The 15,390-nt window shown below is 35.5% G+C and overlaps 1 protein-coding gene across 2 annotated transcripts; it reads left to right on the top strand.

The window, feature by feature from the left end:
* The first annotated feature begins 3,668 nt into the window (after positions 1-3,668).
* On the top strand, positions 3,669-12,345 carry abhd17ab (abhydrolase domain containing 17A, depalmitoylase b). 2 transcript variants are annotated; one of them, XM_042005697.1, is made up of 5 exons: positions 3,669-4,717; positions 4,783-5,330; positions 6,715-6,909; positions 7,379-7,558; positions 9,482-12,345. In XM_042005697.1, the coding sequence occupies exons 2-5, from the start codon at positions 4,966-4,968 to the stop codon at positions 9,705-9,707; spliced, it is 966 nt and encodes a 321-aa protein (XP_041861631.1). In that variant the 5' UTR covers positions 3,669-4,717; positions 4,783-4,965; the 3' UTR covers positions 9,708-12,345. The 2 variants fall into 2 exon arrangements, with proteins under 2 accessions (XP_041861631.1, XP_041861630.1); XM_042005696.1 differs by having other exon boundaries at positions 3,673-4,492; positions 4,960-5,330.
* The last annotated feature ends 3,045 nt before the right edge of the window (positions 12,346-15,390 follow it).

Genomic DNA, 15,390 nt, shown 5'->3' on the forward strand with positions numbered 1-15,390 from the left:
ATAAAATTTTAGGTAACAATATTACCAGCCACTCATGTCAAAATATCCACCTGTTTATACTGAGTCAAATTCATAGAATTTTAAAAATTGGATAGGTAATATTGTTGGTGCAGTGGTAAAAGGGTATATAATTCAGTTATGTGACAGAAGTCATTTGCATTGTTTATCAGTTTTAAGTTTACACAATGTTATCAGTCACTTCCCTATTTTAAGCTATGATGGGGACTTATTACCTTACACAAGGTCAGAAATTAGCTCCTAGACAGTTGACCCACATGTTCTCACAACAGGCCTGTTTAGACTTCTCAGCCATATTTCTACTGTGAAGACAATGGCTGTGTTTATAAATACTTCTTCAGTCTGACTGAAATCATTCTGAATGGTGATTAAAACATAAGCCTGACTAAAGAAAAGAAAAAGAAATGTTACATTAACATGAAGTGAAACTTTTCATTAAAAAATTAAAGTCCTTCAACGGGTGATAAGTGGCCCTTACTAATCTAAAGGAACTATAACAAAAGAACAAACGTTTTCCCACTCAAGACACATAAGCCTACTTTTTAATGTCTGGTGAAAGCAGACCAGGGGTCTGTGGATGAAACTCAGAAGGCAGAGAATTCAGTTAAAATAAAAATATACTGAGTGGTGCGATTTCCAAAGGTTTTGTTTCACATGTCTGGAACCAGCACACAAAGACCATATTCTTTCTAATAAGAGACCAACAGTCAGATTAAGTGTAAATGTAGCATTTTGCTATTGATCAGACTATTAAAAGGTTTACACCATCCCTCTAAATCTGATCAACATTTTTGTTTAAGAAAAAGTTAAACCACAGGTAAACTTATTAACATCAGCAATACCTCACTTACATTTAATTTTCCAGTAAGTGATTCTGTTCTTGTTTAATGTTTACTGGTTCCTCCTATGGCGCCATGAGCAAAACTTATACAAAATAACAAGATGAACTAGATAACCCAAAAGGGTGTAGGCTGAAGTAAATACTTTATTAACACCTATAGCCGTTTACAAACAGAAGAAAATCAACACACAAGGAAAACTTAAGTCAAATATGTAGTTTACAAAGAAATAATCTGTTGATCAGTTTCAGTTATATAACATGTTAAGTGATCTCATGCAGCTGAATTTTACATCCGTTGTTGTAAAGACTAATCCTATCATTTCTATACATCTTTTTTAACAAAGAATCACAAAGTTAGCTTTAGTTGCAAAGAGGGGATATGCTTTATCGTTCAGCATCTACACACTCCCAATATCAGGGCAACAAACAAAGTATCTTAACATAATCATGCTCTATGTTACTGCCTCATCATGGGACTCTGGTCCTGCACAAAGCTGAAGTGTACCTTGGTCAAATCAACACTTGTACCTAAGTGTGTGCAGAAGTGTCAAATTTTTCTTCAGCTAAATAAACATAAAGCTGAAATATTCGAGTTTGGAACCAAAGATGAGCATCCAAAGGTTACTGCCCCGCTTCAGTCAGCAATGGTAAAATCAGATCAATCCAGAATTCTTGGTGTCAATTTGGACTCTGAGCTTTAAATTAAAAACTAAATTGAAGCCGTGATCAAATGATTTTCTTTGACCTAAAGAATATATCTAGAAACTTCCAACTCATACAGAAAGCTGCTGCTCATGTCCTCACATTGGTTAGACCAAAAAAGAGGTAACGTCACTCCAGTGCTCAGATCTCTACAATGGCTTCCAGTGTGCCAAAGAATTTATTTTAAAATGTTGCTGCTGAAGTACGAGGTTTTGAATGATCTGCTAATGCCATATGAGCCACCAAGACTTCTAAGATAATCTGGGTCATGTCTGCTTTCCATCTCAAAAGTGAAGACCAAACAAGGAGAATCAGCATTTAGTTTTTATGTTTCTAATATCTGGATCAAACTACCAGAAAGCCTGAAAGCTTCTCCGAGCCTTAGTTCCTTTAAATTGGTTCTTAAAACTCTTTTTGTTTGCTACTGCTTTTCTTCTGAGTTTTTCTTTTTCAGTATATTTTCTTGCATATGTACATTGTTGACGATAGTGTTGATGATGATGATGGTGATGCATTAACCATTGATACTGGTTTACCCTACTGTCTGTATTTAGTGTGTTTCTCTTTATTTTAGCTTGTTTTATGTCTACTAAATTTATTTTTCATTTAAATTACTTTATTTTTCATCTCTTTTATTCGCTTTAGTTGGTTTTAATTCTCTTTTTAATGTTTCTTTTGCACCTTGCTGTAATATTTTTAATGTTTTATCATCAAATCAAACTTGATTTATAAAGTACTTTTCATATAAAGGTAGCACAAAGTGCTTTATATAAAAACACACATTACCTATTTTAAAAACACACACCAGATCATAATCTCTCTCACACACATACACTCAAACACACACAACACTCATGCACTTGGTTCTAACTTTGTTTCATGTAAAGCACTTTGGTCTGGTGCATGAACTGTGCTATATGAATAAACTTGCCTTGCCTTGCCTAACATAAAATTATTAACTATAATCTAAATAAGGAGCATTTCAGATGATGACTTACACTAAGGTGGTATTGGAATTAATGCAACAAAATGTTACAGAAGTTTAGCTGATAAGATTATTTGATAACCAAAGAAATCTGAAAACTGGCATGTATTTTGATAATATCTGACAGCTCTAGTGACTAGATTTTTGTTTAATCTCTTAAATTTAACAAACCAAAAAACAAAACATAAAAAAAAAGATTGAATAGAAAAAGTCAACTAATAAAATTCACACTATTAATTATTTGCAACAACAGCGTCACATATATAAGCATAATAATTAATGCTGAAAGTTTATAGACACATTTACACGTTTGAACATTTTCCAGACATTACAGTTCTTTTACAGAGTGGAATTTGAACTTATAGTTCGGTAAAGGGTGTGAATACTTTCGATTTGCCTTTAGATCAGGTGTTGGTCAGGATTACGGTAATGATTAGCTGACTTGCACATAAATGATTATAGAGCTTGTTCTTTGTTAATGAAAAAGTAGCTCGAATATAACACTGCCACTTAATAATTATGATTATTTAGTACTACGTCAATGATACACACATCCTTTAAGAACAATGGCAAATTTATCTTTCTTTAATTATGAAAATTTACAGTCAGGTCAAATACATCATAATCTACAACACTGTCACACAAACTGATAACTAGTTTCACTCAATGTCTTTTATTATTAATATTATTGTTATTATTATTTTATTTTATTTATTTACTTATTAATGAAGTACTATAACATTACATGGGACCCACTACAAAGTACATTAGAAATGAAGTCCATGACAATAATAACATGAATATATACAAACAATGCAAACATAAAAACAACATAACTAGAAAATAAAAGAGAAATTATTATAACAACACATGGAAAACAATGCAAAATACACGAGAGGAAGTCATCGACAATAACATATGTACAGCGCAAACATAGACATAAAACTAGCAAATGTCAGAGGAATAAAATGATCTTTGTAAAACTGTGTGGACAGCAGATAAGTCTATCATTCTTTTGGATTTTTTTTTTTCTTTCTTTCTTTCTTTTTTTTTTTTTTTATTAAGTGAACTGAGGGGAGAGCTGATTTCTATCTAAAAAGTAAAGTTTCGCTCAGTGTAATTTTTGCCCAATGGAAACTTCATACGTCACTTCCGGTCAGCTGTCGCTTCCGGAAGCGGTGTAACAGTGTAGAAATAGGAAAACACCGCAGGTACATGGATTAATTAAAAAGGAAGGACGTTATCAGGCAAGTCAGAGAAGACACCAGGACTGCCAAGAATGGATCCACGGATACAAATTCAAAGACTGGAAACTTTGTGCTGACAGTTTTTTTTACGTCAGCTGTCCAAGAACAAGCGTTGTTTGTTCGGAGTAGTCGTGTTTATGTCTTCTAGCTAGCTTAAGCCAGGGTTAGCTAGTACGCAGACAAATAGCTTTTTCCTGAGATCATAATAGGACGTGTAGCTGCCGTTTTCTTTGATATATCATCCGCCGTTTTTCATTGTTACAAGAGAAGGCTGATGTTTACTGGCTCGACTATAATTGAAAAACTTCGAAGTGTGTTTGGACTCAGTTATAATCGCTATATCTTCACCGACAACAATAAAATTTTTATATATATAGAAATTAAACAAAAAAACGTAATTTTAAATTATCTGTGACACGTTTAAGGAAGTGCACACCGTATCTGTGATTATTCGTTTGCTATTCTACAAAATGGATGGAATCTGGACTTCAGTCACCTCAAAGAAAACACTGAAGATAGTTTGTAAATAACATTTCCCTGTCAGCCGCTAGGCTCCAGTACTTTTTCCTTGTTTTGCTGACAGCGCACTTAAACAGTATCCTGTATTTGAATGTGGCAGAAGTGAAGGACGGCCTTCTTGTTCTTTAGTTTGTTTAACATACTTAATTTCTGCACGCCTAAAGTTCTTCAGCACAACAGGTAAGTCTGCCTACTTTATAAGTTAAAAAAATGTAATGGAATCAGTTTTAGGAATTATGTTACTGAAGCTGACTCAATCAAGACATCTTTACTGTTTTTATTAGGATGGAACACATGTATGTTTTCTACTACCTCCCATAGTGCCACAGATCTCAGAGGCCAGAATAACTCATTTGATGACTGTCAGTTCGTGGAGACATTCAGTTTAGTTTGGTAGAAGAATTAGTGAACTGGGCATATTGTTTTATTAAAAAGAGGACAAGACAAATAAGTACATTTTTAGAGTTTAGAGGTGTTTATTAGATTAGTAGCGTTAATCACGTTGCAAATATGGTGAAAAAAAAGTTTATCATTACTGTCAATCTAAGTGCCTTTAACATTACATTGTAATAAGAGTCTCATTGTGTTAACATGGCGATGGTGTAGATTCATTAGCACAGTGATCCTCTTGTCCTCCTCCTGCACAGTGAAGGATGAATGGCCTCTCTCTCAGTGAGCTCTGCTGCCTTTTCTGCTGCCCGCCTTGCCCAAGTCGCATAGCAGCCAAGCTTGCCTTTCTACCCCCGGAGCCCACCTACACCTTTCTACCAGACCCAGAGGCAGGCCCTGCTGCACCAGGTGCAACTGGGACATCAAGTGTGCGTGCACGGAGCGGGGCATCAGTTGCAGGAAGTGGTGGAACAGGGGCTGTGGAAGGGAGATGGAAGCTTCACCTGACAGAAAGAGCAGAGTTTCAGTACTCACAGAGAGAGCTGGACACGATAGAGGTGTTCCTTACTCGCTCCAGCAGAGGCAACAGAGTTGGTTGTATGTACATTCGCTGCGCACCTAATGCCAGGTGAGTAGTGGGAAAGGTTTCTTTATTATTCAGCAAATCTTGTGATTGGTTGTGGCATATTGCATACTTAAACTGTTTTGATCTTTCTTATTCATGTCATGACAGTGAGTCACACTTCCTCATGAGTTTTCAAATGCCCTCATTTCTTGTCAGTGCTCTTCTACACACATCCTGGTCTCCTTCCTTGTCTCCATGTTGACTCAGCTAAGATATAGTCTTTCTGCTTTTCCAATAAAGAACTCTCATCCAAAACATAAATATATTATTTGTTCATTGAAAATCTTTTTGTCTTCATTTTCCTACTGGTTTGTAGGACCTTGAACATTGAGTGTCCTCTGTCTTTGGTATTCATAATAATGATCATAACAAAAGTGTGTCATGGTCAGTGACAAGATGCAAGTGTTCAGAGTCAGAGACAAAATATTATCAGTTATGTGCCTTTTTTTTCTTTCTTTTTTTTATTCTTTTTTTTTTTTTTATTCCCTGCAGGGTGGTATACCAATCAAGTCTTGGCCGTGTTTGGCACTTAGCTTTATGATAGGAAACAGCTTTATGATAGGAAACATTAAACAATATGAGATATGAAATATCAGTTTGGCACCTGTTTTGTTGATCTGTCCTTTTGCTTGTTAACTCAGTTAGAAAGAAATGAACAGGTTTATATTCTAGTCTATGTACCTTGTGTTAATGCCCAGCTGGTAATACAAAGAATGAATGCAATGTAAATTTGATAGGGACAGAGTCACTGATTTGCATAATTCATTCTGCTTTTTAGAGTTTCTAAAAAGGAGTTGTAAGGCATGATGTCCATGTAACTGGAGAATTGGTTCCAAGTCAGCGGTGTCTAAAATTCAGAACAGGTACAAAAAAAAACAAAGTGTTGAAAGGAAACTTGCAGATTGAGCAAAGAAGGTGTCAGCCTCAAGCAGAAAATTGGAACAAAAATGATTTAAAAATATATCATAAAAGAAATGAAAAACAAATTGACAGAAACAGGATTCATAGTTTATAACACAAGTTCAAGAAATTAACTAAAAAAGTGGGATCTAATAGAATGAAACAGGGCCGCAGTGAGCTAAAGCTATCACAGACTGCAGATAATTAGATGAAAGTGATATTCAGTGATTAATCACAAATCTGTGAATAAACATAAATATGACTTCCTGAAGAAAACAGTCAAATTTCTACCATTGATGATGTGGGCTGATGTCAGGTCAGGTTCCCATTTCCTGTACTTCATCCAGGAGACAAAAGCTATCTATTTTAGCAGGTTTATTAGATATGTTTTTTTAGACATGCTTTACAAAGCCAAAGTATTCAGCTTTTGGATGAAATGCTTTTATGTCACATCTTTTTAATTTCTTTTACACTTGTTTCCCCTCAGATTTACCGTGCTTTTCTCCCATGGCAATGCAGTTGACCTCGGCCAGATGAGTAGTTTCTACATTGGCCTTGGCACTCGCATCAACTGCAACATCTTCTCTTACGACTACTCAGGCTACGGCGTCAGCACGGGCAAACCCACAGAGAAGAATCTTTATGCAGACATTGATGCTGCTTGGCATGCCCTGCGTACGCGGTATGTTATCATAAAATCAGTCTAGATGTACCATTTAGTGGATGATTCACTGCACTGTGTCATGTTCTCTCCAAACAGGGTGTGTCTTCAGTACATGCCTAAAGATGGCTTGGTTATTATGTCCACAATTTCAGTACATTTGCTATTAAGTTTTTAAGGTGTGGTAGCTAACCTCGAGTTATTTACAGAAGGTATATCTTACTGCAAACAAACCAAACTTACTAGATATCCAATAAGTTAAATGAAACTGGTTTTTGATTAACTTTACTGACAGAAGAAAATATTAGAATTATAATAAGTGGGTTAATCGTTTTAGTTAAGTCAAATAATGAGTTATATGAGATACATTTGTGCAAAAAAATGTTTTAGGATCACCATGAATTAATTAATCATTGTTACATTTTTGCTGCTATACAAAGTATTCTGGTTGTCCTTTATTTAAAACGTTTTCTCTCTCTGTGCTAACCAGGTATGGCATCTGCCCTGAGAACATCATCCTGTACGGACAGAGCATTGGTACAGTTCCCGCTGTTGACCTGGCATCACGGTATGAGTGCGCTGCTGTGGTTCTTCACTCACCGCTAACATCTGGGATGAGAGTGGCCTTTCCTGAAACAAAGAAAACCTACTGCTTTGATGCTTTCCCCAAGTAAGTCTCCCTTTTTAAATTTTTTTTCCATTTCTCTTTGTGTAATGTTCTGCAAGTTTCGTTCAGTAAAGCATAAACATAAAAAAGAACACTTTCCAAGAATCCTAATTTTAAATTTAAAGACTTTAGTAAACTAAATGTGCTGCAGTCACTTTTACGTCAAAGAAATCTTTCTTTAAAGAATGGTTAAATCTTAATTGCTGTACTTTGTTCTTGTGTTTAGTCTTCCTTATCTCTTTATGTGTAATGATGTACCAAAACAGGCTGTTCATATAGACGTAATGCATTTGGATTACAGAGATTTGACACACAGACTGTTTGCCTGCCTGCTGCCATTTCCACATAATTACAGATCTGCTCGCAAAAGAAGGATAATTGCCTCAATCAAGTGTTATTGTCCCAGACAAATATCTGCATTGAAGAAATTGCTCCTTTAATTGTGTAGCAGTTTGAATTATTTGTGTTTCTCTGTCTCGTCTTGGTTAAAATGTTGATCTTCTTTGTCACAGACCAACAACAGATGAGAACTGAGGCACGATGTCTGAGTTTAACTGAAGAAATGTCACAAGTTAGACTTTGACTCAGGGATGAACTTAGTGCAGTTTGATGGCATATTCATCTACTTTTGCAAATAATGCAGTCACATATAATATACTGTCAGTCCACATAAGGATATAATGGAGCAGTGAAATGTTTTATACAGACATACACAAAGATTATTTATTGAATATAAAGCCAACAAACGGTTTCCATATTAACTATGTTATATCAACTATGCTATCATCCAGAAATTTTAATCAGTATTGGAGGATTGATACTATTTTTGGAGATAATGGAATCCATTATTAGTATCTTCCATTAAAGTGGAACAAAGATCAGAATCATCCTTTGGCAATGTGAGTTGATGTTCTCAGTTCATTGATGTTCAGGTTAATAGTCTACCTTTGACAAAGATCTATAAATCTGCAACCTTAGGCCATTGCCAGAAAGTTTGAGTAGAATACCAGGTAGTGATATTTTGCAATTGTAGTTCTCAAATTGATTCATTTTATTTGTGGCTTCATGTAGTGTTGATGGTTTTGTAAAAAAAAACAACAACAGAAAAAAAGAAAACACTGATGGGTTTTGTTTTTTTTTTTGTTTGTTTGTTTTGTTTTTAAAAAAAAAATCTATAAATCCTTGATTCTGATTTCATGTGGACTGTCTGTTTCCCTTATTGTAATGAATAAAGCCTTCATGAACTTATGTTGCCAGGGACTGAATACAAAAGAAACCGCCTCACAAGCTGCCAGATACTATTACCCTCTAACACTGAGAAGGGAAAAAAATAACGCTGTAATATCTAAATTGAATGAAATATACAAGTATAAATTTTGTTGGCTCATTCCTTGTAACTCTTGGATTTTGGCATTGTTTTTAACTGCAAACACCAAATGATATTGTTTCAGAGAAAATGGCTGTCAAGGACTTGTCAAAGATTATTGTATTGCTTCTTGTTAGGTTATGGTCTCCTTCTGTGTCATTGTAGTTTTACTGGCTGAGCCTTTTGAATTAAACAGCAGCCAATGCCAGTCTTAGCTGTGAGTCTAGTCTCAGATGGTATAAGTGGGTGAAGAGCAGAGGTGGTAGGAATCAGCTGTGACGTAACCTAAATTTACATATTATCCGTCTGCATCCATGAATAGGTTATTAATAGTTTTAACTGTCTAGTGTGTTGCTGTTATGACTCAGCCATAGATTACTTTAATAATAATAAATTCATTAAGATATTTTACTGTCAGTTTTTAAACCAATAACAATAAAGCATCAGGGTATTACTTTTTATTATCTACAGGGCTAGTTTTTTTTTTTATAAATGAGTGCTATATAACTGACTTTTCATTTATTTCTAACACATTTGCTGCCCTCATTTCTCATTTCTAGCATTGAGAAAGTATCCAAAATTACCTCTCCGGTACTCATCATCCACGGGACAGAAGATGAGGTGATAGACTTCTCACATGGCCTAGCTCTGTTCGAGCGCTGCCCCAAGGCCGTGGAGCCTCTCTGGGTGGAGGGAGCGGGACACAATGACATTGAATTGTACAGCCAGTATCTGGAGCGCCTGCGCAGGTTCATTGGACAGGAGTTGGCAGTACAACACGCTTGACCATCACAAGCACCGTCATCATTTTTGCCATTTTGCCCCCCACCCTGTCAACTTAAAGTTTCACCTATGTGGATTTTTGGATTTTTGTCCAAGAGTCATCTAAACCATCTTAGCTCTTCACACACATCGTAATGCTTGTTTTTGTCATTTTTAGGGCACAGTTCAACTTTAATGGATTGTGGAATGATCAGACAAAGACACAAAAAGTCTTCATAATCCCAGTGTGTGAGTGTAAAAGACAACTTTTAGACCTTTTTTTTTTATTTTTTTTTCCTTTCATAATCAGTACAGCTATGCGTAACCATGGCAACAAATATACCATACTGTGCAATAGCATGGACAGTGTCCACAGGAAAAAGGCTTTTGTCAGAAAAACAGAAAGAATCATGCGGATTAACTACTTCAGCTCTCCATCCTACTAACACAGTGTATGTTTGTGCATAACTTTATTTTGCTAACTTAAGTTGACAGATTAACAGTGAAGAATCAGAAGCACTTTTGAAGTCTCTGCTCTCAGATGGGGAATATTTAGTTTTTTTCTTAAAACAGCAAATAAGATACTAAGTATGATTTTACCTTGAGTTACCACTTTATATTTACTTGATTGTTAACACAACTGTACAATCAAGAGCAGTAATTACAAAAGCATAGTAATACATCATGTTCTTTTGTCATTTGTAGCTTTGATTTTGGTTGATGTAGCCGTAGACTTTTTATTTTGGATGGTAAGTTTAATATTTTGTGTCTCTTATGTATGTCCTTTGGGGGTGGTCAAAACTTGTGGTTGGTCTGATTTCTGTGAGAACTGAAAGTGAAACACAGGTGATATATACACTGATTTGAGTTTGTATTGTGAGTCTTTAATTTAGCTTTTACTGTACTAAATGTTTTGCTCAGGTTGTAGACGCTAGTGTCAGTCTGTTCCAAACTTGTTGTATATGTTGTCAGATAAATCTGTTCAGATCCATGGAGCAAAGATTTCTGACAGCAGCACCAAGTAATGAAGCAAACTTTGATCCTTAAACAAATGGTACAGATCAAACCAAGCATTTGGTGAGCTGTTGTCCTCGGTATCTCCTCTGAAACGCTTTTGGATCACAGAGCTGGAGCAGGATGAGCTGTATTGGAAAGATAACTTCAGAATCCCTGCTGTTCCTTCACTAGAATGTGTGAGAATCTGTTAGTCCTGTCCTTTTTGGTTTAGTCCTGCTTATGTCTGAGTCCAATAGGTCACAGCTGTCAACAAACATCCTGTTTCCTACAGTTTCTGGAAGAGAGAAGCAACATTAAACAGGCCTTGATTGTCTCTTTTCTGTCTTAAATAACAAAATCTTGTAACACTAATATTGTAAAATTTCACTCAGTCTTGAGGCACATTTGTGCCAGTGAATAAAAATAATGGAGTTGTGTTTTTTTCTCTATTTGTTGGCTAAATTTAAAAAGGAAAAAAATTTGGGAAAACTTTCTCACTTTAATTATTAATGATATTCTGATAATGTCAGTCATTGCCACTATTTATTAAATAGGCACAAGCAAGTTTTGTTTCAAAGCTTCAACTGCATTAGGAAAGAGCCGCGCAGGCACAGCTATCTACTGCCACTCTGTGCTGTGTTGTCAAGGCAAACTAAACATCAAACAGCCTTCTTGTAAATGTTCAGCATCTTTTCAAGTCTCTTTCCCTCAGTGCTGCACAGTCTTTGTATCAACTTTAATATTTTTATCACACCAAGTCTTGATTCTGGCTCAGAATATAGTCTGGTTTTTTATCTGCAAATGCAAGTATTTTCCCTGGTGGTCTTTCATGACAATATAGAGGAGAAAATATACAAGAACATGTTCTGGGTGCCCTGTTCAAGTCATTTTAGGTTACTTCAAAATGTCAGTTATAACTCCCCCACTCTATCCCTTTGGTTTATTTTTTAGAGTCTTCCCTGTTTTTAGACTGTCATCATGATGGAGTTTATATGACACCAAAGTATAATACATAACCAAAATGATTGTACTGATGGTTAAAATGCAAAGGAGTACTTTTTTCTTTTTCTTTACCTACCTGAATTGTTGTATTTGACCTTTGTGCTCTAAGAGCACTTCTAGCTGAAAGCTTAGATTTTTTTTTTTTATTTTATTTTTTAGAAACATGACCATCTTCAGGGCTTCTTGTCAATTTATGAACCAAAGTTGGCTTGCTTTTAGCTCTTCATGTTCAGTTTTTTAGCAGCTTTTTTTTTATTCTCTATATTTTGCCGTTACACATCTGGATACAAAGTCAGTCTAAATTCTCAATCTTGTAAAATGTCTTATCTCCCCTCACATATGCAGGGACACATAATCAACATCATAAATGACTCATTTTTTCTTCAAGCTGTTTTTAGTTTATCATTTGAGAGGAAGCTTAGTAAAAAACAACAAATGTGTGTGCGTTTAAATAGGTTATGAAAAAGTGTGTGAGGTGATGAAAGACTGACGTGAAGGGGGGGTTTCAAGCAGAACTGTTGAGGACTGGTGTAACAGTTGTGGGTGTCATGTTCACATACTCTTTTCCATCATTTGTTATACTGGCAAATGTTTAGTTTTTAAAGGTGTCATTTTTCCAAGAGTTAGAGAAAATTAAGTTAAATAAAACATAACTAGAAGTTAATACATGTGACTGTTTTCTTGTTTTTCTTATTTTTAGAATTCTTGGAGAGCTTACGTGTGCTTGAGAAGAGCATTTTCTGCAGGAATCTAATTTCATTCAATTCCTGATTTTCCCCTCAGGGCAGTCCTGGCACTCAGTGAATAAGGACCTGTCTATAGTGAAAAGCCCTCACATGGCTTCACAAGAAAGATCTCAAAATGCCTCTGATGAATAATTGGCTGATTAGTAAATGAGTTTTTAATTGCATGCTTTTTGTTATTATTCCTCTCCATCTTTTCTGTAGAATCACATGTTGAATAGGCTTATTAGGATCTGTGCCAAAAAAAAAAGGTTCTGATGATGTGTTTTAATTAAACCAGTACAAGGACTTGGGTCTATCCCAGCCTCCCTTTGCTGTCTGCCACCATGTTGAGTTGTGGGAAACAGAGACAGATGGATCGTAAGCTGCAGTTACCCTCCTCCCTCTCTGAACACACAGCTCTTGTGCCAGCTCTTTTCAGTAGACTACATAAACAATCTGGTGTCTCACTCAAATGCTCTTACAGATTAAACGCAGCTGAGGCAGTATGCTAACCTGTGCAAGGCAAAGTTGTTGCAGCCTGACCTGCTGCAGCAAGTACAAGCGCCACATCTTTACACAGCCCTGATCACAAAAAGCCCTCTGTGCTGACACATCTCAGTTTATGAAAGACCACAACAACACAAGAATTAACACAAGAGCTGTGAGTTCGAGAACTGCTGCGTGGTGAACATTTAGACTTTACCGTATATCAGTTAAGATATGGAAACAGCAGACTGCACACTTTAACCAAAAGCTGATATATGGACTGACAGGGAGAAGAAAAGAAGCAACATGTTTCTTATCATCCTCCATATTTCATCAAGCTGACGGTGAAGCAAGCCTGCAGATAATCTGCAAACACTGATGCTTGCTGCCATTCAAAGTCTATTATAGTTATCTGTCTGAACGCTGTATCACCTTTAGGATGGTAAATAACACACACTGACATGACATTTAAAGTGCAGAAGTTTCCCCTCAAGCTTATCTAATTCAAACTTGTGAACTAATAATCCTGCACTGATGTGGTGCATCATTAGCAGAAACAGAGGAGGTTTTTTTCCACCATTCTTGCAGTTTTATCTGTGGACCTGTGCATTATGTATCTCAAACTGATATGTAGTGTTTGGACGATATTTCTGCTTGGATTCACTCATGGAGCACTCAGAGTTGCTTCTGGCAAATGTAATCGAATGATGCATTGACCTCTGGCAGCAAATCATGAACAGTGCATCAATGGTGCCCAAGTTGTTTTGACTGATGTCCTCTGACAGCCTGATCATCCAAACTCAGCGCTACCAGCACTACTCACTGCTTTTATAAATTAACTGTTAAATCTATTTATTAACCTCTGATTATTATCATTATTCATCCATGCAGCTGAATAGTCAGCGCTTTCTTTGCTTTTCAAACCTGAAGTGGTATAACTTAACATTTGAACCGTTTTTTTAAACTTTCATTACGTGTTGGTGGATTGCCTTTTCATAGTTATTCATTTGTTTAAATTAGTATAACAGTTGATTAATTTTTACATTAGTTGCTCTTTCACCTATTAAGGTAATCTATTTAGCAGGTAGGTGCTTTTCTTTTTCTTTTCTTTTCTTTTTCTTCACAGTTCTGTTTGTTCTCATTTACCTACCAAAATGTTGTTCAATTGTGCCATTAAATCACAGCTGTGGGACTGAATTTCCCTTTGGTTTCTCTCCAGGTTATTTCATTATTTAGAAAAATAAAGTTAACCTATCTACTTTTCCAACAGAAAAACACCCTTAGTCAGGACTTACTAAAGGCCATGTGGTTGTCAGTTCTTAAAGAGAGTTGCAGTTAATCTGTACATCACTTGCAGAAGAGGCTCCACTGTTATGAATTTGCAGTTTCTCAGTAAACCAATAGCAGTCAAAGAAATGTAATTTATCATAATCAAACTGTTCATTTGCTGTGAAATTCAGTCCAAAATTAGCACTGTGTAGTAGCAAATGTGCAGTTGTTGTGCAATATTATTCCCAATATAAAATTATTTAAAGGTAAAAGCATTTACAATAGACATACCGTACTATGAAAAATCAATAATAGCTCTTTTTTACTGTTATTTTACAATAAAGTTCATCACTGATTTCCGAACAAGTACATCCTGCAGAGTTTCAGCCTGTTTCATTAGTTTCTCTGTCACTCACTGATTTTCTCTCAGCTCACTGACTTTTCTGTAATCATCATCATCATGACAGATTGCCAAATAGAGGAGCAAACATTCATTTTTTTGTTTATATAAAAGCTAAATCATTTAAGAAAAATTATGCTGTCTTTAAATGAAACATAACTCAAAGAAAAAATCTTTTAATGGCATTAGTTATTGAGTTTTTTTTTATTTATTTATTTATTTTAATGAGTTCACGCGGAGGAGAGCAGCTGGAAGACTTGCTGCTTAAAATATGGAGTCTCTTACTGGAATAAACTTACATGTCTTTCAGAGCCAAACAGAAAGGCTCAAATGTTTTAAAGCTAATTGAAAACAATCCCGATATTTCACAAGAAATTAACAACAATATGAGTAAAGGGAAGTTGTTTTGTTGCTTTTTCTGTCTTCAATTCTGGGCAACTAGGGCTATTCGATTACTGAAAAAATCATAATATCAAGATTCTGGAACATTTTCAATAAACAAAGCCAAGATCTTAGGCTATTGTGAACATCCTATAATTCAATCAACATTTTAACATGGTGTCATAGGTCAAAGCTAAGATCAATTGAGCCAGCAATGTTGGCAACATTCTAGAATCTTGGAAACATTCTAGAATGTTGACAAATTGTGGCATGTTGCTAGAATGTAATCATGTTTAAAAGCCAACATTCTACAGTATAGAGCATACCTTAATGTTGCCAAGATTAAAAAAAAACGGTTGTCAGGATTCTAGAATGTTAATTAACAAATCCAAGCTCTTATGAGCATTCTAGAATGTTGCCATTTTTCTAAAATGTAGTTGTAGTTCAA

This window comes from Melanotaenia boesemani, chromosome 14 (genome assembly GCF_017639745.1).
Source record: "Melanotaenia boesemani isolate fMelBoe1 chromosome 14, fMelBoe1.pri, whole genome shotgun sequence".
Lineage (NCBI taxonomy): Eukaryota > Metazoa > Chordata > Actinopteri > Atheriniformes > Melanotaeniidae > Melanotaenia > Melanotaenia boesemani.